This window comes from Anomaloglossus baeobatrachus, chromosome 2 (assembly GCF_048569485.1).
Source record: "Anomaloglossus baeobatrachus isolate aAnoBae1 chromosome 2, aAnoBae1.hap1, whole genome shotgun sequence".
NCBI classification, from domain to species: domain Eukaryota; kingdom Metazoa; phylum Chordata; class Amphibia; order Anura; family Aromobatidae; genus Anomaloglossus; species Anomaloglossus baeobatrachus.
The window spans coordinates 585,425,648-585,451,060 of NC_134354.1; the positions used below are offsets into that span (position 1 = coordinate 585,425,648).

General features: G+C 46.8%; 1 protein-coding gene across 1 annotated transcript in view; it reads left to right on the forward strand.

The window, feature by feature from the left end:
* Positions 1-25,413, forward strand: part of RBM26 (RNA binding motif protein 26) — a 252,850-nt gene that overhangs the window by 219,817 nt on the left and 7,620 nt on the right. Inside the window, exons 21-23 of the mRNA XM_075336770.1 lie at positions 1,839-1,925; positions 13,434-13,547; positions 15,696-16,641. Of these exons, the coding sequence (XP_075192885.1) occupies positions 1,839-1,925; positions 13,434-13,547; positions 15,696-15,785 (291 nt within the window). The 3' untranslated portion in view covers positions 15,786-16,641. The remainder of the gene's footprint in view (positions 1-1,838; positions 1,926-13,433; positions 13,548-15,695; positions 16,642-25,413) is intronic.

A 25,413-nucleotide genomic window follows, 5' to 3' on the forward strand; every position in this document is an offset into this window, starting at 1 on the left:
TTGGTATCGCCCTAACTCGGCAACGCGGTTTCAGTTAAACACTTGAGATTACCGGTAAGTGACAGTGCAGCAGATTTTAGGATCCCGCTCTGCATGCCAGGGAATCACAGACAGAAATTCAGACCCATCTAATTTTTATAGAAAGCGAGCTTCTGTTAGGGGGTAATAGGTGCACTTCCTTATGGGCGTTTGCGGCTGCCCACTGTTTTCTTAAATAAAGGGCAGCCTCATACAGGTGATTGGTGATTTAGATCCTCTAAACATGAGGATGAGTCTCTGCAGTTTCCATGCTGGGCAGCAGGCTGCGCTGCAGGCTGACAAAGCTCGGATTGCTTCCTATTGCTATATTGGAACTGTGAATGATACAACATTTGGTGCTCGGAGATAAAAGCGGAGTGTCACATGGATCGATAATGTCATTTGATCAAATGGGGGCTCTTGTGATGTCTTCCTCTCCAATAGAGCGCTCCTCACTACTGCCTACAGGTTTATTACAGAAATGAATCTCTCTTGTAATGAGTGTATAGAGTGTTATGGGATGATAATTCTGTTAAATTGGTACTCTCATCTCAGACATTTGTCATATCACCGGGGTACGCCATAAATGTCTGCAGATCAGGGGGACCAGTCTTTGGTTAATTAGTAAAATAAACTGTAGGTGATGCATTCTCCTGATGAGGCTGCACAGTAAATCAACCACCAAGGTATAGCAAATATATAAAGTAACACTTGGTATTCTGTGTTACGACCTTCCCCTCTTTATCCCATTCCTGACATGGCTTTTTTTGTGTTTTCGTTTTTTCCTTTCCTTCGTCCAAAGGTCTTAACTCTTCTTGTTTTTCAGTCCATGTATCCATATTGTTTTTTGTAGGATGAGATGTACTTTTCAGTGACACCATTCATTTTACCATAGTGTACTAGAAGAAAACGAAAACGAAACAAAATTGCAGGGGGAAAAGAAAGTATTTTTTTTTTGTGGGGCAATGTAATGATTTAAGTGTACTACTTTGGTATAGATATGACATTTTAATTATTACTTGCAGCCCTTTTGTTTGTGGTGTTGCGGCAACAGAAAAATACAAAATACAATTTTGGTGTTTGTTATTTTTTTTCTTCTGATTTACAGTTGTTTTTTTTTATCAATCAGGTTAATTTTGGATTTTGGGGATTCAGACTTTAATGGATGCGGTAATGCCAAATATGTGTTTTTTATTATTATTATTATTATTATATTCAACAGGGATTAAAGTAGGGTTCAGAATTGATACTATATACAGCAATCCCACAATATTACTGTATAAACCAAAAATCAGCGTGTCCTATGAATGCCAACCACAAGCTGCCTATCCCAGGAATACCACTATGACATGCACAGTGAACTTTAGCGGATCATTGGCTGTCACAGAAACTGATGGAACTGATAGGCCATGTGCTCATGAGACTGCCGATGGGCACATAGAATGATGTGCCCCCATGATGGCACACATTGCCGCTGTCTGAGATTGACATCAGCGTTTATCAGGATAACGGGGCAGGCAAATCTTTGTTCCACATAGGGCAGATATTGGCTGTGTCAAAGTCAGGGTCTGCCTCTATCTGCCGGTGTGGTGCGGACTCAGCTCATGCGGCTCGCTTTGACTTGCGCCATATGTGTATAGCAAATGTCGGTAAGTGGTTATTCGTACCCACCTCACCTTAATTCTGCACCTCGTAATATTCTAGACTTTATTTTGTAACATTTGTGGCTCTGAAGTACCCATCCATCATAGATTTCTCATCTGTTTTTGGTCTTTTGGAGTTGGTTTTGATGGAATGCACATTTGTACTTTTCTTTAAAGCAATTTGGTGATATTGAAGACTGCCAAATAGACGACTCTTCTCTCCGAGCGATAATTGCCTTCAAAACCAGAGCAGAAGCTGAGGCTGTAAGTGTCCATTGTCTATATCCTTGTAATTATTTGTGATTGCTTTCTTCACTTAGCCACTCGTAACGTTTCATATCATCCACCTAGTAATTGTAAATCTGTACTGCATGTCCTTTTCTGGTTACTTATCCCAATCCATGTTACTAGGGTCACTCAGAATTCAATATCCTGGAAAGGATTTCACCACAAAAGTAAATAGTTTTAAACTCTACCCTCTTCCTGATGCTAAATGCCTATATTCAGCAGGTGAAATAACATATTTAACACATCACCAATTTTCTAAGTAATATATTTCTAAAGATGCTTTTGAATTTCTCACTAGATGTCTGTAACAACCCATCCAATTCACACAGGTAAGGAAATCAAGCCATAGATATCCATAAATTGTGTGATAATGAGAAATGACACAGGGAAAAAACATTGCACACACTTGCTGAAATTTAATACTTGATACAAAAGCCTATGTTGGTGATAACAGCGTCAAGATGCCTCCTGTAACTAGATGCATGCATTGCTCAGGTGTGATTTTTGGTCCATTCTTTCACACAATTAATCTTCAAAACCCAGATGTTCCGTGGGATCCTTTCATTGACTCTGAGCTTTAATTCCTTCCAGAAATGTTGTATTGGATTCAGGTGAGCTGATTGCCTGGGCCATTCTAGCAGCTTTATTTTCTTTCTCAAAAAACAATTACCGTATTCTTCGCTTTATAAGACGCACTTTTGTTCCCCCAAATTTTGGGGGAAAGTAGGGGGTGTGTCTTATAAGCCGAATATACGGGGGGGGCGTGTGTATGTATATGTATATGTATGTATGTATATGTATATATATGTATGTATATGTATATATATATATGTATGTGTATATATATATATATATATATATATATATATATATATATATATATATATATAAAATATAGATGTGTGTGTATATATATACATACATACATACATACATACATACATACATACATACATACACACACATACACACACATATACACACATATACACACATATACACACATACATACATACACACATACACACACACACACACACACATACACTGCAGGGTCCAGGGGAGGTGGGGGTGCTGCTGGGGGCAGGTGAACTCTGATCTCCTGCTCCCGCTCATATAATATGCACAGCCGCTGTCCATCTCCGGTGGTGCTGAAATCGCACCGCAGTGACGGGCTGGCAGAGCGGTGCATATTATATGTCCCTGTGCCCCCCTGTGATGGCACATGCACCCCCCTGTGTTAGATATGGCCCCCGTGCTGCTACTCATTCTATAATAAAAAAGCTTTACTTACCCCCTCCAGCGTTTCTCCCAGTGTCCCTGCTTCCACTGTGATCAGGCAGGCAGGCAGAGATCTTAGTTTGCTGTGCCGATCACATGACCGGCACTAGAACCAGGAAGTAGAGGAAGAGAAGCATTGAGGGAGACAGGAGGGGGATGAGCGCTAGAGGAGATAAGGAAAGAGTGTTTTATTTTACTATGGGCAGCAGCCTGGGGGCGATATCTAACACAGGGGGACTTGTGCGATCTATATAGGGGCCATGGGCAGCACTATGTGGGCGATATCTAACACAGGGGGACTTGTGCGATCTATATAGGGGCCATGGGCAGCACTATGGGGGCGACATCTAACACGGGGACTTGTGCGATCTATATAGGGGCCATGGGCAGCACTATGGGGGCGATATCTAACACGGGGACTTGTGCGATCTATATAGGGGCCATGGGCAGCACTATGGGGGCGATATCTAACACAGGGGGACTTGTGCGATCTATAGGGGCCATGGGCAGCATCATGGGGGCTATATCTAACACAGGGGGACTTGTGCGATCTATATAGGGGCCATGGGCAGCACTATGGGGGCGATATCTAACACAGGGGGACTTGTGCAATCTATATAGGGGCCATGGGCAGCACTATGGGGGCGATATCTAACACAGGGGGACTTGTGCGATCTATATAGGGGCCATGGGCAGCACTATGGGGGCGATATCTAACACAGGGGGACTTGTGCGATCTATAGGGGCCATGGGCAGCACAGGGGAACGTTCGTGTGCCATCACAAGGGGGCTATATTCAATATAAGGGGGCCATATCCAGATTAAGGGGGGCTAATTTTAGGATGGGGGGCTATGAGGGACATATACCCTATATGATTTGTTAGAGGGACACTGGCATTATAAGATGGACCCCATTTAACATTAAAAAAAAAAAATTCTCTTTTACTTCACCAAATTTGGGGGTGCATCTTATAATCAGGTGCGTCATATAAAGCGAAAAATACGGTAACTTTCCTTGGCTATGTTTTTTGATCATTGTCTTGTTCAAATGTCCACCCTTGTTTAATCTTCATCATCATCCTGGTTGATGGCAGCAAATTTTTATCAAGTATTTCTCGGTATGTTTGTCCATTCATCCTTCCTTTTAATTAAACGTGGTTTGCCAGTGCTGTATGCTAAAAAAAAAAAAAACAGCCCCACACCCTGATGTACCCACCTCCAAACACTATTATTATGGTGTTTTTGCTGTGATATGCAGTTTAATTTTGATCTCGTCTGACTATATATATATATATATAAATATATATATTTCTTCAGCGCTCTATTGGGAGACCCAGACGATTGGGTGTATAGCACTGCCTCCGGAGGCCACACAAAGCAATTACACTAAAAAGTGTAAGGCCCCTCCCCTTCTGGCTATACACCCCCAGTGGGATCACTGGCTCACCAGTTTTCTGCTTTGTGCGAAGGAGGTCAGACATCCACGCATAGCTCCACTGTTTGTAGTCAGCAGTAGCTGCTGGCTATATCGGATGGAAGAAAAGAGGGCCCATATGGGGCCCCCAGCATGCTCCCTTCTCACCCGCGGTGGTGCTTGTAAGGTTGAGGTACCTATTGCTGGTACAGAGGCTGGAGCCCACATGCTGTTTTCCTTCCACATCCCCTTAGGGCTCTGTGGAAGTGGGATCTTACCGGCCTCCAAGCCCTGAGGCCGGGCTCCATCCACAGACCCAGAGAACCTGCTGGATTTGGAGCGGGAGTGCCGTTCAGGGACAAGGCCCTGCAACTTTCAGGTACTCTGTGTCCCCGGCAGGCACGGACACTCTCAAGGCTTGCTGAGCGTTATAGTGCGCCGGGGACAGTAGCGTTGTGCGCTGGGGTTAGGTCACTGCAGCTTTGCTGAGTGACGTTACAGGTTGGGAACTACTGCGCCGACCGCTGCTGGAGCGGCGGCGCAGCTGCGACTTGTGGTGCGCCGGGGACTTTGCGCCGACCGCGCTTTTACGGCGGCGGCGCTTCTAACTTTAGCCCCCGGCTTCTGCGGCCTAGCGCCGCTTCGTTCCCGCCCCCACCCTGTCAATCAGGGTAGGGGAGAGACGCTGCTCAATTGGCAGCGCCGAGGGCTGGAGCTTTATTTACATGCTCCAGCCCTCTCACTAGGCACAGTGGGAAGCAGGCTTCCCGCTCTTCGTCTGTATACGCCCAGGGCCCGCCCCCCCCTCTCCACAAGGACGCCGGCAGCCATTACACATGCGGTCTGGCTGGGGAAAGGCAGCAGGCTCTGGGAGACCCAGACTAAAGGGATTTCGGCGACCACACACCCGCTCCTAAGCGGGCGGTAAGCTGCACTTTAGTGCTGGCCCCACTTGTGCCTCAGTGTTATATTAGTGTACTTTTTTCTTAGTACCATATATATATATAGTTGCACTGTAAGGTCGCTTCTTGGCTGGACACCCTGTACTGCTCTGAGGAGGCAGCAACATGTCATCCGCAAAACGCAAGGGTGCCAAGGCACAGGCTGTGTACACTGTTTGTACTGCATGTGGGGCTGATCTACCGGCAGGCTCCAAAGACTCACATTGTATGCAATGTTCAGTCCCAGTGGCACTCCGTCAGCCAGAGCCTAATGTGGTGGTAGCCCAGGCAGAGACGCCTGTGAACCCTGCCCCGGTGACGGGGACAGACTTTGCAGTTTTTGCTGACAAAATGTCTATGACTATGTTAAAAATCCTGGAGACCTTGCAGTCCAGGCCAGTTACTCAGACCATGGACACTGCTGTGTCTATGCTCTCCGGTCCCCCTCAGTTGGAACTAATCCGTACTTCAAGGGGGTCTCAAGCATCACAAGCTGAAGTCTCTGACTCAGATGACAGTCCCAGGCAGCCTAAGCGAGCTCGCTGGGAAAGACCCTCCACGTCCTCACACTGCTCAGGGTCTCAGCGAGAAGAGTCTCTCTGTGATGAGACTGAGGACGGTGATCAGGATTCTAATCCTGAGGCTCCTTTCAATCTGGATGCCCCTGATGGTGACGCCATGGTTAATGACCTTATATCGGCGATTAATAGACTGTTGGATATTTCTCCCCCAGCCCCTTCTGAAGAGGAGGCAGCGGCACAGCAGGAGAAGTTCCATTTCCTGTATCCCAAGCGTAAATTAAGTGCTTTTTTGGACCACTCTGACTTCAGAGAATCGATCCAGAAACACGACGCTCATCCAGATAAGCGTTTCTCTAAACGTTCTAAGGATACCCGTTACCCTTTTCCTGCTGAGGTGACCAAACGCTGGACCCAGTGTCCAAAGGTGGATCCCCCAATTTCCAAGCTTGCGGCTAGATCCATAGTCGCAGTAGAGGATGGCGCTTCACTTAAAGATGCCAACGACAGACAGATGGACCTTTGGTTGAAATCTGTCTATGAAGCTATCGGCGCGTCGTTTGCTCCAGCATTCGCGGCCGTGTGGGCACTCCAAGCTATTTCAGCTGGTTTAGCACAGGTGGATGCTATCATACATCCAGCAGTGACGCAGGTGGCGTCCCTAACTTCGCAAATGTCTGCGTTTGCGACCTATGCTATCAATGCTGTCCTAGAATCTACGAGCCGTACCGCTATGGCGTCCGCCAATTCTGTGGTTTTGCGCAGAGCCTTGTGGTTAAAGGACTGGAAAGCAGATGCTGGTTCCAAAAAATGCTTAACCAGCCTGCCATTATCCAGAGACAGACTGTTTGGTGAGCCATTGGCTGAAATCATAAAACAGTCCAAGGGTAAGGACTCTTCCTTACCACAGCCCAGAGCAAGTAAACCTCAACAGAAAAAGTGGCAGTCGAGGTTTCGGTCCTTTCGAGGCTCGGGCAAGGCCCAATTCTCCTCGTCCAAAAGGACTCAGAAAGAACAAGGGAGCTCAGATTCCTGGCGGGCTCACTCACGCCCCAGGAAAGCAAATGGAGGAACTGCTTCCAAAGCGGCTACCTCATGACTTTCGGCCTCCTCCCTCCGCATCCTCGGTCGGTGGCAGGCTCTCCCGCTTTTGCGACATTTGGCTGTCACAGGTCAAGGACCGGTGGGTGACAGACATTTTGTCTCGCGGGTACAGAATCGAGTTCAGTTCTCGACCTCCACTTCGGTTCTTCAGAACCTCCCCACACCCCAACCGAGCAGATGCCCTGCTGCAGGCGGTGGACTCTCTAAGAGCAGAAGGAGTCGTGATCCCTGTCCCCCCTCAGGAACGAGGGCGAGGATTTTACTCCAATCTCTTTGTGGTTCCAAAAAAGGAAGGCTCCTTCCGTCCTGTTCTGGACCTAAAACTGCTCAACAAGCATGTGAACGCCAGGCGGTTCCGGATGGAATCCCTCCGCTCAGTCATTGCCTCAATGTCTCAAGGAGATTTCATAGCATCAATAGACATCAAAGATGCTTATCTCCACGTGCCGATTGCTACAGAGCACCAACGCTTTCTACGCTTCGTGATAGGAGACGACCATCTTCAGTTCGTAGCTCTGCCATTTGGTCTGGCGACAGCCCCTCGGGTGTTCACCAAGATCATGGCGGCAGTGGTAGCAGTCTTGCACTCTCACGGACACTCTGTGATCCCTTACTTGGACGATCTACTGGTCAAGGCACCCTCTCAAGAGGCATGCCAACTCAGCCTGAATGTTGCACTGGAGACTCTCCAGGCGTTGGGGTGGATCATCAACTTCCCGAAGTCAAATCTGTCACCGACCCAATCACTAACGTATCTTGGCATGGAGTTTCATACTCTCTCAGCGATAGTGAAGCTTCCGCTGGACAAGCAGCGGTCTCTACAGACTGGGGTGCAGGCTCTCCTTCAAAGTCAGTCGCACTCCTTAAGACGCCTCATGCACTTCCTCGGGAAGATGGTGGCGGCAATAGAGGCGGTTCCGTTTGCGCAGTTTCATCTGCGTCCACTTCAATGGGACATTCTCCGCCAATGGGACGGGAAGTCAACATCCCTAGACAGGAAAGTCTCCCTTTCCCAGACGGCCAAGGACTCTCTGCAGTGGTGGCTTCTTCCCACCTCATTATCACAGGGAAGATCCTTCCTACCACCGTCTTGGGCGGTGGTCACGACAGACGCGAGTCTGTCAGGGTGGGGAGCAGTTTTTCTCCACCACAGGGCTCAGGGTACGTGGACTCGGCAGGAGTCCACCCTTCAGATCAATGTTCTGGAAATCAGAGCAGTGTATCTTGCCCTACTAGCCTTCCAGCAGTGGCTGGAGGGAAAGCAGATCCGAATTCAGTCGGACAACTCCACAGCGGTGGCATACATCAACCACCAAGGGGGGACACGCAGTCGGCAAGCCTTCCAGGAAGTCCGGCGGATTCTGATGTGGGTGGAAGCCACAGCCTCCACCATATCCGCAGTTCACATCCCCGGCGTAGAAAACTGGGAAGCAGACTTCCTCAGTCGCCAGGGCATGGACGCAGGGGAATGGTCCCTTCACCCAGACGTGTTTCAGGAAATCTGTCGCCGCTGGGGGGTGCCGGACGTCGACCTAATGGCGTCACGGCACAACAACAAGGTTCCAACCTTCATGGCACGGTCTCGCGATCAAAGAGCGCTGGCGGCAGACGCCCTAGTGCAAGATTGGTCGCAGTTCCGGCTCCCTTATGTGTTTCCACCTCTGGCACTCTTGCCCAGAGTGCTACGCAAGATCAGATCCGATTGCAGCCGCGTCATACTTGTCGCCACAGACTGGCCGAGGAGGGCGTGGTATCCGGATCTGTGGCAGCTCACGGTCGGCCAACCGTGGGCACTACCAGACCGACCAGACTTACTGTCCCAAGGGCCGTTTTTCCATCGGAATTCTGCGGCCCTGAACCTGACTGTGTGGCCATTGAGTCCTGGATCCTAGCGTCTTCAGGATTGTCCCAAGGGGTCGTTGCCACCATGAGACAGGCTAGGAAGCCCACGTCCGCTAAGATCTACCACAGAACGTGGAGGATATTCTTATCCTGGTCCTCTGCTCAGGGAGTGTCTCCCTGGCCATTTGCATTGCCTACCTTTCTTTCTTTCCTGCAATCTGGGTTAGAAAAAGGTTTGTCGCTCAGCTCCCTTAAAGGTCAGGTCTTGGCGCTATCCGTCTTTTTTCAGAGGCGTTTGGCACGCCTTCCTAAGGTGCGCACGTTCCTGCAGGGGGTTTGTCATATTGTACCCCCGTACAAGCGGCCGTTAGATCCATGGGATCTGAACAGGGTACTAGTTGCCCTCCAGAAGCCGCCCTTCGAGCCTCTGAGGGAGGTTTCACTTTCTAGACTATCACAGAAAGTGGCTTTTCTGGTAGCGATCACATCTCTTCGGAGAGTGTCTGAGCTGGCAGCACTATCATCCAAGGCTCCCTTCCTGGTCTTCCACCAGGACAAGGTAGTGCTGCGCCCCATTCAGGAGTTTCTCCCGAAGGTGGTATCCTCTTTTCATCTTAATCAGGATATCTCTTTGCCTTCGTTTTGTCCTCATGCAGTTCATCGGTATGAGAAAGATTTACATTTGTTAGATCTGGTGAGAGCACTCAGAATCTACATTTCCCGTACGGCGCCCTTGCGCCGTTCGGATGCACTCTTTGTCCTTGTCGCTGGTCAGCGCAAAGGGTCGCAGGCTTCTAAGGCCACCCTGGCTCGATGGATCAAAGAACCAATTCTTGAAGCCTACCGTTCTGCTGGGCTTCCGGTTCCTTCAGGGCTGAAGGCCCATTCTACCAGAGCCGTGGGTGCATCCTGGGCATTACGACACCAGGCTACGGCTCAACAGGTGTGCCAGGCAGCTACCTGGTCGAGTCTGCACACTTTCACCAAACATTATCAGGTGCATACCTATGCTTCGGCGGACGCCAGCCTAGGTAGAAGAGTCCTGCAGGCGGCAGTTGCCTCCTCGTAGGGGAGGGCTGTCTTGCAGCTCTAACATGAGGTATTTCTTTACCCACCCAGGGACAGCTTTTGGACGTCCCAATCGTCTGGGTCTCCCAATAGAGCGCTGAAGAAGAAGGGAATTTTGTTACTTACCGTAAATTCCTTTTCTTCTAGCTCTTATTGGGAGACCCAGCACCCGCCCTGTTGTCCTTCGGGATTTTTGGTTTGTTTGCGGGTACACATGTTGTTCATGTTGAACGGTTTTCAGTTCTCCGTTGTTACTCGGAGAGAATTTGTTTAAACCAGTTATTGGCTTTCCTCCTTCTTGCTTTTGCACTAAAACTGGTGAGCCAGTGATCCCACTGGGGGTGTATAGCCAGAAGGGGAGGGGCCTTACACTTTTTAGTGTAATTGCTTTGTGTGGCCTCCGGAGGCAGTGCTATACACCCAATCGTCTGGGTCTCCCAATAAGAGCTAGAAGAAAAGGATTTTACGGTAAGTAACAAAATTCCCTTCATTCCCCCAGTGTTTCACAGGCTTCAAATGTTGCTGAGCAAACTTTAAATGCACTTTACCATGCTTTTTGTTCAGCAGTGGAGTTTTGCATGGTAAGTGTGCATACATGACATGTAGTCTAAGTACATTACTTACTGTTTTCCTTGAGTAAACTGTGCCTGCTGACTCAAGGTCTTTTTTATAGCTCACCCCAGGTGGTTATTGGCTCATGGACAACTCTTCTGATAATTCTTTTCATTCCTCTATCTGAAATCTTGTGGGGAGCACCTGGTTAAGGCTGGTTTATGGTGAAAGGATCTTTTTTCCAATTCCAGATTATGGTCCCAAAAGTACTCACTGGAACCTTCAGTAGTTCAGTAATTCTTATGTAACCCATGCCATGAATATGTTGCAATAATAAGATTGCAAAGGTCTTGAGACAGCTCACTTGTTTTAGCCATCATTAAATGTTTCTTGTGTGGCACATTGCCTACAAAAAGGTCTCATTATCAATCAGTTGAACCAGATGATATTTTTCACTAAGGGGCAGGATCACGTTTTAATTACTGATAATTTCAGCTGGTTTAATGACTATCCATGGCATTTTGCACCGCTTTCTTCATGTGTTCATTACTTTTTTCCTGTGTCATTTCCCATTATTACACACAACTTTATTGATGGACATCTATGTATTGATCTCTTTGCTTGTGCATATTGGAGTATTTGTTACCGGCATCTAATAAGAATTTCATGTCAATAGCACCATTAGAAATATATTTACTTGGAAAATTGGTGACGTGTTCAATAGTTATTTTACGCACTGTATGCCAAACTACTCCGCTTTTCGAGTACATGGTGTGAGACATGGGCGTTACATACCATCATAAATCGGGTTCTTACAAATGTAATGTGACATTCTTCATCTCCTAGCCAATCCGTACTGCCGTAGACAATCTTACATGTCAGAGATGATGTTTGCATGGGTGTCATTCACTCACTAAGTATCAGTCCATGCAGGATGTTATCCCAAATGCATGAGAACTGTTATTTTTACTAGATTTTTTTTTTTTAGACCCATTTTGATCTTCCAATGTACTTTTACATATGAGAAGGGGAGACACCCTATTTTTGGAGCGGAGCAATTTACATCACGGTGTCATCTACTTTCCACAAGTATTATTATTAAAAGAAAAAAGTACAGTGGAACCTTGGATTACGAGCATAATTTGTTCCTGGAGTGTGCTCTTAAACCAAGTTACTCTTACATCAAAGCAAATTTTCCCATAGGAAATAATTGAAAAGCAGACAATTCCACAACCCAAAAATATTTACTGTATTTATAAAAACATATTACACTAATACAAAATAATGTACCATATTCATATAAAACTATTACAGTACACTAATACAATATACTGTACAGTAAAAACAAAACAGATTAAACTACATGTTCGCTTACAATAGAATTGTTGGTGTGCAATAGGTACACTATAGAGAAATTATGTATAAATATGACCATCTTTATTCTAGTACAATACACAAAAAACACTTCCCAAATCTATTCACCCCAAAATAAGGGCAGAACTAAGCCAAATATGGGGTAAGAATACTGCACAGGCAATTACAGTACAGTACTAGTAATAGCAAAAAGAAAGTACAATACTGTATCCACAAATGCAAATTAATAGACATGCTACATAGTATATACTGTACTGTACAATGGTATACTGTATACAGTACATAGCTACAGAAAGTTACCTCCAGAGCGGGTCAGAGCGTGGTGAAAGGACAGAACTGGAAGTGTACATGGTGAGTATTTGCTCTTATTGCAAATCATTGCTCTTAAACCAAGTTCCAAATTTTTTAAAAAGCTTTGCTCGTCTTTCAAGACGCTCTGAAAGCAAGTTACTCTTAATCCAAGGTTCCACTCTGTGTGTGTGTGTGTGTGTGTGTGTGTGTGTGTATATGTATGTGTGTATATATATAAAATTTATTTAATATATTTCCTTCATGAATGGTGGGAATCTGTGCAGTAACTTATTGAAGCTTTTATATAGGTAAATGTTTCTGTTTTGAAGACTTTCCCAGCTTGATACCTCATTTAGCCCCATCTGTCCATGTAATCTATTAGATAAGTATTTGATAATCAAATAGCTCCATTTTCTCCTGTGGACATAAAGGAGTTAAATAGTGTCTTGAAGGCTTGCCCTGTATGATCTTGTGATTAGCCCATGAACAGGCGGCTTGTGAGCTGCATGGTAAAGAGGCCTTTAAATATATCATAAATTTATATGTAGAGATTTAAAATTTATATGGCCGGACTTCAGTCTCACACAATTCATGGCCGGCTGCTGTTGAACATGTAATTGTTTCTACATTTCACATTATGCTGTACTTTAGGAGCGTGCTATAAATCTTGGCTGACTGTCCCGGTTATTTGGGTATGTTGCTAACACTGATTTATGTTGCTTCATGTTACTTTAATTTGTGCATACAATTTCCAAAGCAGACGCTTTGTGCAGCTGGCACCGAGCAAGATTGGAGTATTTTGATACTACCTCTTCTCAGTTTTCAATTACCTGGGCTGTTCCTCTAAGGTTATTTGTCTTTGCAGTTACTGCAGTCACTGCTGATTCTTTCCCCATTTTACCTTTTTTATTGCAAATAATTGTTGTATTTACCTGTCCTGATTATCCAAGTGCTGACGCCCAGGTATTGCATGATATCTGATGAAAGTTTCCGGTTGCTTTTCCATATCTAATACTTTGGAAAGTAGTATGTATACAGTGATTTCTCATGAAGTTTCCTGCCCGTGACTATTCCTTCTATTCATTTGTGCTGATTTTAGGCTGCAATCCATGGAGCTCATTTCAAAGGACAGAACTTAAAACTAGCCTGGAGTAGACCGATACCAAATCCAAGTAGCGCCGAAGTGGAAGATGTAGAGCCAGAAGAGGAAGAAGTAAGTGTTTTCCAATGACCTCTTCCAAGGTTACCGTTCATGTGAATCACTGCGTTCTCCTATACAAAAGGCTACCACAGAAAACATATACTGCGCAGTGTGTGTATACATGTAGACCGTGTTTAAAAAAAAAAAAAAATACACCCATGTATATATTTGTTTTATTTTTTGCAAGGCTTACCCATTAGGGAGGGATGTGGCTAGTGTCAGGAATATACTTCATGACTATATATTCGTGATAGTGGTTATAAACTGTGCGTATGAAGGCAATCGTTCATAGCTATGGATGGCCCCATGCACGTGAGATAATCAGCGGCCCATGTATCTCACCAAATCGACCCGTTTCCCATTTAGTGCTCATGCTTGTGTAACAGGAACAAATTTAGATATTTACAATTTATCACGCTGTTATTAGGGAGTGTCACACTAATAAAGTGATTTACACCTGTGATATGTGAGACTATATAATAAACTCCTTTACTAATGTTAGCTTTCAGGTTAATATATATAAAAAATGTAGACCATTATGGCTAAACCGTGTTACATTGGATGGCAAGTGAATTAGGTGGGCTGTGGATTTAGGTCTCCAGAACTTGGAGAAATCTTGTGCAAATCAAAATAGAACATCTACACCAAAATTCTTACATAAAATTAAAGGGGGATGATTCAAAATGCCCAAAACCTTGTGCATCTACTGTGACTATGTAGAAAATTGATTTTTTTTTTTTTTAGTCTGTGAGGTAGGTGTTGGTTTTGGGGTACTTAACCTCTTCACGACACATGACGTACTGGGTACATCATGGATATTGTCAGGTTAATACCTGCCTGCTGCAGCCGGCAGTGATCACTGCACATATCAGCTGATTTGAATAGCCAACATGTGCAGCTATCAAGCATGAGTGGATTCGCTATCCACTCGTGCCTGTTAACCCCTTACAGCGCACTGTGAAAATGTCACAGCGAAATGTAATAGCATTCACTTACCCGGTTACATCAGAAGTCACGTGATGTGATCACGTAGATCCAATGGTTGTCATGGTAGCACAGGGTCATGTGATGACTCCTGTAGCAATCACAAGTCACTTCCTCTTACACTCGGCAAACTGCCGTTTGTAATAGGAGAGCTGCTTTTCTACAGATCTCAGCTGTTTAGCTGTGATCTTGAGAAATGGAAGAGTGATCAGACTGCTGATCGTTATAGTCCCGTAGGGGTACTAGTAAAATAAAAAAAGTTAAAAAGTTTAAAAAAAATGAAAAAAACCCCTAAAAGTTGAAATCCCCCACCCCACCCCATTCGCCCCATTGAAAATGAAAGGGTTAAAAGAATATACACACATGTAGTATCTCCGTTTTCAGAAATGCCCACTCAATCAAAATATAAAATCAATTAATCCGATCGGTAAATGGCGTAGCGGCAAAAAAATTCCAAACACCAAAATAGTTTTTTGGTCACTGCGAATTTTGCGCAAAATGCGATAACAGGTGATCAAAACGGCGCTTCTGTGCAAAAATGGTACCATTAAAAATGTCAGTTCAAGATGCAAAAAATAAGCCATCAGTGAGCCATATATCCCGAAAAATGAGAACGCTACGGGTCACGGAATATGGCGCAAAAAGTGCACTATGTTTTTCGACAAACATCAAATTTTTTTTAACCCCTTAGATAAAGGTAAACTTATACATTTTTGCTATCTACGAACTCGTACCGAAGTGAGGCATCACACTGACACATCAGTGTTATCATATAGTGAACACTGAGTAAAATATCCCAAAAACAATCATGCAATCACTTTTTTTTTTCAATTTTTTTGCACTTGGAATTTTTTTGCCATCGTTCAGTACACTGTATGGTAAAACTTATGGTTTCATTTAAAAGTAGAACTCGTCCCGCAAAAAATAAGCCCTTATGTGGCAAGATTGACAGAAAAATAAAGTTATGGCTCTCTGAAGAAGGGGAGCAAAAAAAAAAAAACCCCCGTAAAATCGCCCAGGGGTGAAGATGTTCATTGCGATCTATGGACTTGAGGTTTGGTAAATATGCAGACGTAGGATGGATGACCCCAGAGAAGTGTAAATGGGGTTGTTGAGTCTTCTTAGGAACACATTTGTTGTTTCACATAGGATTTTTTTTTACTTTTTTTTTTGCAGTTTACAGAAGAGCCTGCCGTGGATGACTCTCTGCTGCAGGATGATGATGAGGAAGAAGAGGAAAATGAGTCTCGTTCTTGGAGAAGATGATTTCCTTGGCCTTCCTGATTGAGCCCTCGATATATGGACTGATGTTTAGTTGAACTAAGGTTGTTTTCCGTGGGATGTTTTCTGCATTTCCATGTGAAAGATGGTGGACAATTGGTTTGAGCAGCTGACCTAAGACTTGAAAGCCTTCTGTAGTTGTCACATTTCAGTAAATGATTGCACAATGCATCATCATAGACACATATGCAATGGTTTTATTACATACACTTTGAGTGTACAATTTAGTTCATTTTTTAATTTAAGGAACTTGTGAAATGCAAGTAAAGTTTTCCCTGAAAAAAAAGTTTGCTTTAAAATCTATAAATGTTTTCCGACAGGAGTAGATGACTGCTAACAATGATCTCTCAGTTGTTATGTATACATAATGCGTAGTGTAGGCTTTACTATGTAGTAGCCTTTTTGTTCCGCTCATTTTGTGTACGTAATTTACGTATTGGGTTTTAAAAACATTGTAAAAATGCTTTGCAAATAAGTCCATGTGACTTACGTATGTTAAAAAAAAAAAAATAAAGTGGAATGGTCCAAGAAAGACAAAAACAATAATAAATATCCAGCTGTTGACAAATGAAATGACAAAAAGAAAAAAAAGAAAAAAAAATATAGAAAAAAAGGAAAAAAAATATCTAACCATTCCAGTGGTTTTAACTGTAAACATTTGATGCTGTTATGCTGAATTAAACCTCTGAATTTCCATGTGCAATATTTTCTGATATGGAAAGTATGTAGTCTTGACATCGTGACCTAGTGCCTGCTATCCGTGGCAGAGACGTGCAATGTATGGGGCGACCTTCCATCCGAATAGAGGAAAGCAAGACCAAAAAAAGAAAACAAGGTGTTGGTGAGTAACATCTTTTGCGATTTCATTTATTTTTGTTGGATAAAACTGACCATGTCAAATAGATAAACTCTTCTCCCCAATCCTGCATATTACTAAGCTGATAAAGAAGCTGCTAATGCAAAGAAAGCTATTCCCTTATATTTCCCTATTGGTTGTTTCTGTACTTTCCTCGCTACAGTAGTAAATAAAACACTAGTTTATGGTTTCTTAGGCTAAGTTCACATTTCCATTGTTTTGCATCAGTCACATGCGTTGCTTGACGCATGTGACTGATGCGTTGTACAACGGATGACAACGGATGACAAAGAAAAGAATTTCATTGTCGGACTCCGTTGTGTGCGGGGGCGGAGTTCTGGGGGCGGAGTTCTGGGGGCGGAGCTGAGGACGTCAGTGCCGCGGTCTGCATGGCTGGAGACAGGTGAGTGTGTGTGTGTGTGTGTGTGTGTGTCTACATGCGTGTGTACATGCGGAGTGCGGGAGGGGGCGGGGCCGTGGAGCTGAGGACGTCAGTTCCGCGGGGACTGCAGGGCTGGGGACAAGTGAGTGTGTGTGGGTGTGTGTGTGTACACATGCGGAGTGCGGGTGGGGGCGGAGCCGAGTGGGGAAGTGTCGGCCTCCTTGCACACTGTATCCAGGGTAAATATCGGGTAACTAAAAGCAAAGCACTTTTTCCTTGGTTACCCGATATTTTTCTTGGTTACCAGCATACACCGCTTAGCGCTGGCTCCCTGCACCCGTAACCACTGTAAATATCGGGTAACTAACCAAAGCGCATTGCTTGGTTACCCGATGTTTATCCTGGTTACGAGGGCAGGGAGCCAGAGAGCGCATGCGCAGTAAAATCCTACGGATTGCGCTGCTCAAAAATCGTTACAGGCTGCGTTGCTCCCGCCCGGCGGTCAGTTAAAAAACGACTGACCGCGACACAGCGGATGCAGCGCAGCATCATCAGTCGCAATCCGTCACTAATAGAAGTCTATGGGGAAAAACAGGATTCCTGCAAAATATTTTGCAGGATACCGTAATTCCTCTAGGCGACGGATTGTGACTGATGCAAAACAACGGAAGTGTGAACTTAGCCTTACAAATAAATTGTCTTTTTGAAAGGAGGTCTTATGGGAGGCGTGAGATTTGAAACATGGTATGCTGCGGAGATTGCTTGACACTAGATGCAGGGACAGGTTTTATCACCATGTCAAAATGTTTTGGGTTTAAATAGTGTTAAATAATTTACTCTACGATTATCAGAGAGACCTTACTATGGCCCTGACATATTGTTGACTCATTGTTTGGAACTTTCCTTAGGGTTCTGTTTACACAGACCATCCAGCGGTATGATACAACTGCCATTTGATGAATATTTTATTGATCAGCAGTTGTTTGAATGCCGGTTTTAAACAAGAAGAATAACGTAAATGATGCACACTGAGCAAATATACTGTGGGGAAGAGAAGTATTTGATACACTGCTGATGTTGCAAGTTTTTTCATCTATAAAGAATCATAGGAACACTTCAACTGTGACATGTAGAATCCCCCCAAAAATTCAGAAAATTAATTTCATGATTTTTAAGTAATTATTTTGCATTTTATTACATGAAATAAATATTTGATCACCAACCAACCAGCAAGAATTCTGACTCTCAGTTGTTTTTTCTTTAAGAAGCCCTCCTAGTGTGCGCTCATTGCCTGCATTAATTGCACCTGTTTGAACCAGTTACCTGTATAAAAGACACCTGTTCACAGACTGAATCAATCACACTCCAACCTCTCCTCCATGGCCAAGATCAAAGTGCTGTGTCAGGTCACCAGGGACAAAATTGTAGATCTGCACAAGGCTGGGATGGACTACAGGACAATAGGCAAACAGATTGGGGAGAAGGCAACAACTCTTGGCTCAGTTATTAGAAAATGGAAGAAACAAAAGATGACTGTCAATCTTACTCGGTCTGGGGCTCCATTCAAGATCTCCTCAGGGGGTAAGGATAATTCTGAGAAAGATCAGGAATCAACCCATAACTACATGGGAGGACCTGGTCAATAACCTAAAGAGAGCTGGGAGCACAGTCTCAAAGATTACCATTAGTAACACACTATGCCGTCATGGATTAAAATCCAGTAGGGCTCACAAGGTCCCCTGCTCACGCCAGCACATGTCCAGGTCCGTTTGAAGTTCGCCAATGACCATCTGGATGATCCAGAGGAGACGTGGGAAGGTCATGTGGTTGGATGAGACCAAAATAGAACTTTTTGGTATCAACTCAACTCGTCGTGTTTAGACGAAGAAGGATGAGTACAACCCCAGGAACACTGCCCCAACTGTGAAGCATGGAGTTAGAAACATCATACTTTGGGGGTGCTTTTCTGTAAAGAGAACCAAATTACTGGACTGTATTGAAGAGAAGATGGGTGGGGTCATGTATTATGAGATTATGGCTAACAACTTTCTTCCCTCAGTAACCGCATTGAAGATAGGTCATGGCTGGGTCTGCTAGCATGACAATGACTCAAAACTCATAGCCTGGACAACTAAGGAGTGGCTCTGTAAGACTCATTTCAAGGTCTTGGAATGGCCTAACCAATCTCTAGACCTGAACCTCATAAAAAATCTTTGGAGGGAGCTGATACTCAGTGTTGCTGAGCGACAGCCTCGAAACCTGAAAGATCTGGAGAAGATCAGTGTGGAGGAGCGGGCCAAAATCCCTGCTGCAGTTTGTACAGGAAATGTCTGACCTCTGTAATTACAAAGATTTCTGTACCAAATATTCTGTTTTCTTTGTCGCTCTATTGGGAGACCCAGACAATTGGGTGTATAGCTACTGCCTCCGGAGGCCACACAAAGTATTACACTTAAAAGTGTAAGGCCCCTCCCCTACTGCCTATACACCCCCCGGGGGATCACGGGCTCCTCAGTTTTCATGCTTTGTGCGAAGGAGGCTAACATCCACGCATAGCTCCACTGTTTAGTCAGCAGCAGCTGCTGACTTTGTCAGATGGAAGAAAAGAGGGCCCATACTAGGGCCCCCAGCATGCTCCCTTCTCACCCCACTTTTGTTGGCGGTGTTTGTTAAGGTTGAGGTACCCATTGCGGGTACGGAGGCTGGAGCCGACATGCTGCTTTCCTTCCCCATCCCCTTAGGGCTCTGGGTGAAGTGGGATCCTATCGGTCTCCAAGCACAGGAGACCGTGCTCCGTCCACAGCCCCTGGGAATCTGCTGGACATGGAGCTGAGTATCGTCAGGGACAGGGCCCTGCTACATTAAGGTACTCTGGGTCCCCGTACAGATCGCGCACACACACCAGCATTGCTGGGTGTGTTAGTGCGCCGGGGACAGCAGCGCGGCGCGCTGGTGCTTTACTCACTGCAGCTTTGCTGAGTGAGTTTCTGTATTAGGAACTGCCGCGCCGGCCGCGGCTGGCGGTTTTTTACACTGCGGCGCGGCTGGGACGTGTGGTGCGCCGGGGACTTCCGCGCTGGCCGTGCTTATACGACGGCCGCGCTTATAAATCGAGTCCCCGGCTTTTGCGGCCTAGTTCCGTTTCGTTCCCGCCCCCAGGCCTGCCAGTCAGGGGAAGGGCGGGACGCTGGTCAGAACATCAGCGCCAAGGGCTGGAGTCTGCTTAGCATACTCCAACCCCCCTCACTAGGCACAGTGGGACGCTAGTTTCCCGCACTTTGTCTGGGGCACGCCCACGGCCCGCCCCTCTTCACAGGACGCCGGCAGCCATTCCTGTTTGCAGTCTGAGTGGAGAAGGGACACGAGCTCTGGGAGACCCAGGCACGGGATTCTGGCGGTCACACACCCGCTTTTCAGCGGGCGGTAAGCAGCCCTCGAGGGCTCACCCCACTAGTGCCGCAGTGTTCATTTGTACTTTATGCTTGTATGCTATACATTGCATTGTACGGTCGCTATTCTTGGCTATATACCCTCCTAGATTGCTAGACAACAGCATGTCGTCCGCAAAAAGCAAAGGGGCCAAGACACAGGCTTTCTATGCTACTTGTACCGCATGTAAGGCTGTTCTACCGGCAGGTGCCACTGGCCCCCATTGTGTGCAATGTTCGGCCCCTGTAGCACTTGCTCAGCCGGGGCCTCTGCTAGAGGTGGCCCAAGGAGAACCACCTGTGAACACTGTCCAGGTGACAGGGACGGAGTTTGCAGTTTTTGCTGATAAACTTGTCGGTGACTATGTCTAAAATCCTTGAGACTTTGCAGTCCAGACCGGTAACTCAGACCATGGGCACTGTTGATTCAAGGCTCCCTGGTTCCCCTCTTTTGGAACACATCCGTGCTCCGGGGGGGTCCCATGCATCCCGGGGTGATGGCTCTGACACGGACGACAGTCCCAGTCAGCCTAAGCGAGCCCGCTATGAGCGACCCTCGACTTCATCACACTGGTCAGGGTCCCAGCAGGAAGGCTCTCTGTATGATGAGGCGGAGGTAGCTGATCAGGATTCTGATCCTGAGACCGCTGTCAATCTGGATACACCTGATGGGGACGCAATGGTGAATGATCTCATAGCGTCCATCAATAAAATGTTGGATATTTCTCCCACAGCTCCTCCAGTGGAGGAGTCAGCTTCACAGCAGGAGAAATTCCATTTCAGGTATCCTAAGCGTAAATTGAGTACTTTTCTGGACCACTCTGACTTTAGAGAGTCAGTCCAGAAACACCACGCTTATCCAGATAAGCGTTTCTCCAAACGTCTTAAGGATACACGTTATCCCTTTCCCCCTGACGTGGTCAAAGGCTGGACCCAGTGTCCAAAGGTGGATCCCCCAATCTCCAGGCTTGCGGCTAGATCCATAGTTGCAGTGGAAGATGGGGCTTCACTTAAAGATGCCACTGACAGACAGATGGAGCTCTGGTTGAAATCCATCTATGAAGCTATCGGCGCGTCGTTTGCTCCAGCATTCGCAGCCGTATGGGCACTCCAAGCTATTTCAGCTGGTTTGGCGCAGATTGACACTGTCACACGTACATCTGTTCCGCAAGTAGCGTCCTTAACCTCTCAAATGTCTGCATTTGCGTCTTACGCTATTAATGCTGTCCTGGACTCTACAAGCCGTACGGCAGTGGCGTCCGCCAACTCCGTGGTTTTACGCAGAGCATTGTGGTTAAGGGAATGGAAGGCAGATTCTGCTTCCAAAAAGTGCTTAACCAGTTTGCCTTTTTCTGGTGACAGACTGTTTGGTGAGAGATTGGATGAAATCATTAAACAGTCCAAGGGTAAGGATTCATCCTTACCTCAGCCCAGACCAAATAAACCCCAACAGAGGAAGGGACAGTCGAGGTTTCGGTCCTTTCGAGGCTCGGGCAGGTCCCAATTCTCCTCGTCCAAAAGGACTCAAAAGGATCAGAGGAGCTCAGATTCTTGGCGGGCCCAGTCACGCCCAAAGAAAGCAGCCGGAGGAACCGCTACCAAAGCGGCTTCCTCATGACTTTCGGCCTCCTCTCTCCGCATCCTCGGTCGGTGGCAGGCTCTCCCGCTTTGGCGACATTTGGCTGCCACATGTCAAGGACCGTTGGGTGAGAGACATTCTGTCTCACGGGTACAGGATAGAGTCCAGTTCTCGTCCTCCAACTCGATTCTTCAGAACTTCTCCGCCTCCCGGCCGAGCCAATGCTCTTCTGCAGGCGGTGTGCTCTTTAAAGGCAGAAGGAGTGGTGATCCCTGTTCCTCTTCAGGAGCAAGGTCACGGTTTTTACTCCAATTTGTTTGTGGTGCCAAAAAAGGACGGGTCTTTCCGTCCTGTTCTGGACCTAAAACTGCTCAACAAGCATGTGAAAACCAGGCGGTTCCGGATGGAATCCCTCCGCTCCGTCATCGCCTCAATGTCTCAAGGAGATTTCCTAGCATCAATAGACATCAAAGATGCTTATCTCCACGTGCCGATTGCTCCAGAACATCAGCGTTTTCTACGCTTCGTTATAGGAGACGAACACCTTCAGTTCGTAGCCCTGCCTTTCGGTCTGGCGACAGCCCCAAGGGTCTTCACCAAGGTCATGGCAGCAGTAGTAGCAGTCCTGCACTCTCAGGGTCACTCTGTGATCCCTTACTTGGACGATCTACTTGTCAAGGCACCCTCTCAAGAGGCATGCCAACACAGCCTGAACGTTGCGCTGGAGACTCCAGAGTTTCGGGTGGATCATCAACTTTTCAAAGTCAAATCTGACCCCAACCCAATCGATAACATACCTTGGCATGGAGTTTCATACTCTATCAGCGATAGTGATGCTTCCGCTGGACAAACAGCGTTCACTACAGACAGGGGTGCAATCTCTCCTTCAGGGCCAGTCGCATCCCTTGAGACGCCTCATGCACTTCCTGGGGAAGATGGTAGCAGCAATGGAGGCAGTCCCTTTCGCGCAGTTTCATCTGCGTTCATTACAATGGGACATTCTCCGCCAATGGGACGGGAAGTCGAAGTCCCTGGACAGGAACGTCTCCCTTTCTCAGGCGGCCAAGGATTCTCTTCAGTGGTGGCTTCTTCCCACCTCATTGTCAATAGGAAAGTCTTTCCTACCCCCATCCTGGGCGGTGGTCACAACGGACGCGAGTCTATCAGGGTGGGGAGCAGTTTTTCTCCACCACAGGGCTCAAGGTACGTGGACTCAGCAAGAGTCCACCCTTCAGATCAATGTTCTGGAAATCAGAGCAGTGTATCTTGCCCTACAAGCCTTCCAGCAGTGGCTAGAAGGCAAGCAGATCCGAATTCAGTCGGACAACTCCACAGCGGTGGCATACATCAACCACCAAGGAGGGACACGCAGTCGGCAAGCCTTCCAGGAAGTCCGGCGGATTCTGACGTGGGTGGAAGACACGGCATCCACCATATCCGCAGTTCACATCCCGGGCGTAGAAAACTGGGAAGCAGACTTCCTCAGTCGCCAGGGTATGGACGCAGGGGAATGGTCTCTTCACCCGGACGTGTTTCAGGAAATTTGTCGCCGCTGGGGGAGGCCGGACGTCGACCTAATGGCGTCCCGGCACAACAACAAGGTCCCGGCCTTCATGGCACGGTCTCACGATCTCAGAGCTCTGGCGGCGGACGCCTTAGTTCAAGATTGGTCGCAGTTCCGGCTGCCTTATGTGTTCCCACCTCTGGCACTGTTGCCCAGAGTGCTACGCAAGATCAGGTCCGACTGCCGCCGCGCCATCCTCGTCGCTCCAGACTGGCCAAGGAGGTCGTGGTATCCAGATCTGTGGCATCTCACGGTAGGACAACCGTGGGCATTACCAGACCGGCCAGACTTGCTGTCTCAAGGGCCGTTTTTCCATCAGAATTCTGCGGCCCTGAGCCTGACTGTGTGGCCATTGAGTCCTGGATCCTAGCGTCTTCAGGACTATCTCAAGAGGTCATTGCCACCATGAGACAGGCTAGGAAACTATCCTCTGCCAAGATCTACCACAGGACGTGGAAGATATTCTTAACTTGGTGCTCTGCTCAGGAAGTTTCTCCCTGGCCATTTGCTTTGCCTACCTTTCTTTCCTTCCTGCAATCCGGGTTGGAAAAAGGTCTGTCGCTCGGCTCCCTTAAGGGACAAGTCTCTGCGCTATCTGTATTTTTTCAGAAGCGCCTAGCACGACTTCCTCAGGTACGCACGTTCCTGCAAGGGGTTTGTCATATCGTCCCTCCTTACAAGCGGCCGTTAGAGCCCTGGGATCTGAACAGGGTTCTAATTGCTCTCCAGAAGCCGCCTTTCGAGCCTTTGAGGGATGTTTCCCTGTCTCGCCTTTCACAGAAAGTGGCCTTTCTAGTAGCGGTCACGTCTCTTCGGAGAGTGTCCGAGCTAGCAGCGCTGTCATGCAAATCTCCCTTCCTGGTGTTTCACCAGGACAAGGTGGTTCTGCGCCCGATTCCGGAGTTTCTCCCTAAGGTGGTATCCCCCTTTCATCTCAATCAGGATATCTCCTTACCTTCTTTGTGTCCTCGTCCAGTTCATCAATGTGAAAAGGATTTGCATTTGTTGGATCTGGTGAGAGCACTCAGAATCTACATTTCCCGCACGGCACCTCTGCGCCGCTCGGATGCACTCTTTGTCCTTGTCGCCGGCCAGCGTAAAGGGTTGCAGGCTTCCAAATCCACCCTGGCTCGGTGGATCAAGGAACCAATTCTTGAAGGCTACCGTTCTGCGGGGCTTCCGGTTCCATCAGGGCTGAAGGCCCATTCTACCAGAGCCGTGGGTGCGTCCTGGGCATTACGGCACCAGGCTACGGCTCAGCAAGTGTGCCAGGCGGCTACCTGGTCGAGTCTGCACACTTTTACCAAGCATTATCAGGTGCATACCTATGCTTCGGCGGACGCCAGCCTAGGTAGACAAGTCCTTCAGGCGGCGATTGCTCACCTGTAGGAAAGGGCCGTTTTTATGGCCCTATCACGAGGTATTATTTTACCCACCCAGGGATTGCTTTTGGACATCCCAATTGTCTGGGTCTCCCAATAGAGCGACAAAGAAGAAGGGAATTTTGTTTACTTACCGTAAATTCCTTTTCTTCTAGCTCTAAGTGGGAGACCCAGCACCCGCCCCTGTTTTTTTTGTATACACATGTTGTTCATGTTGAATGGTTTCAGTTCTCCGATATTCCTTCGGATTGAATTTGCTTAAACCAGTTTATTGGCTTTCCTCCTTCTTGCTTTTGCACTAAAACTGAGGAGCCCGTGATCCCACGGGGGGTGTATAGGCAGTAGGGGAGGGGCCTTACACTTTTAAGTGTAATACTTTGTGTGGCCTCCGGAGGCAGTAGCTATACACCCAATTGTCTGGG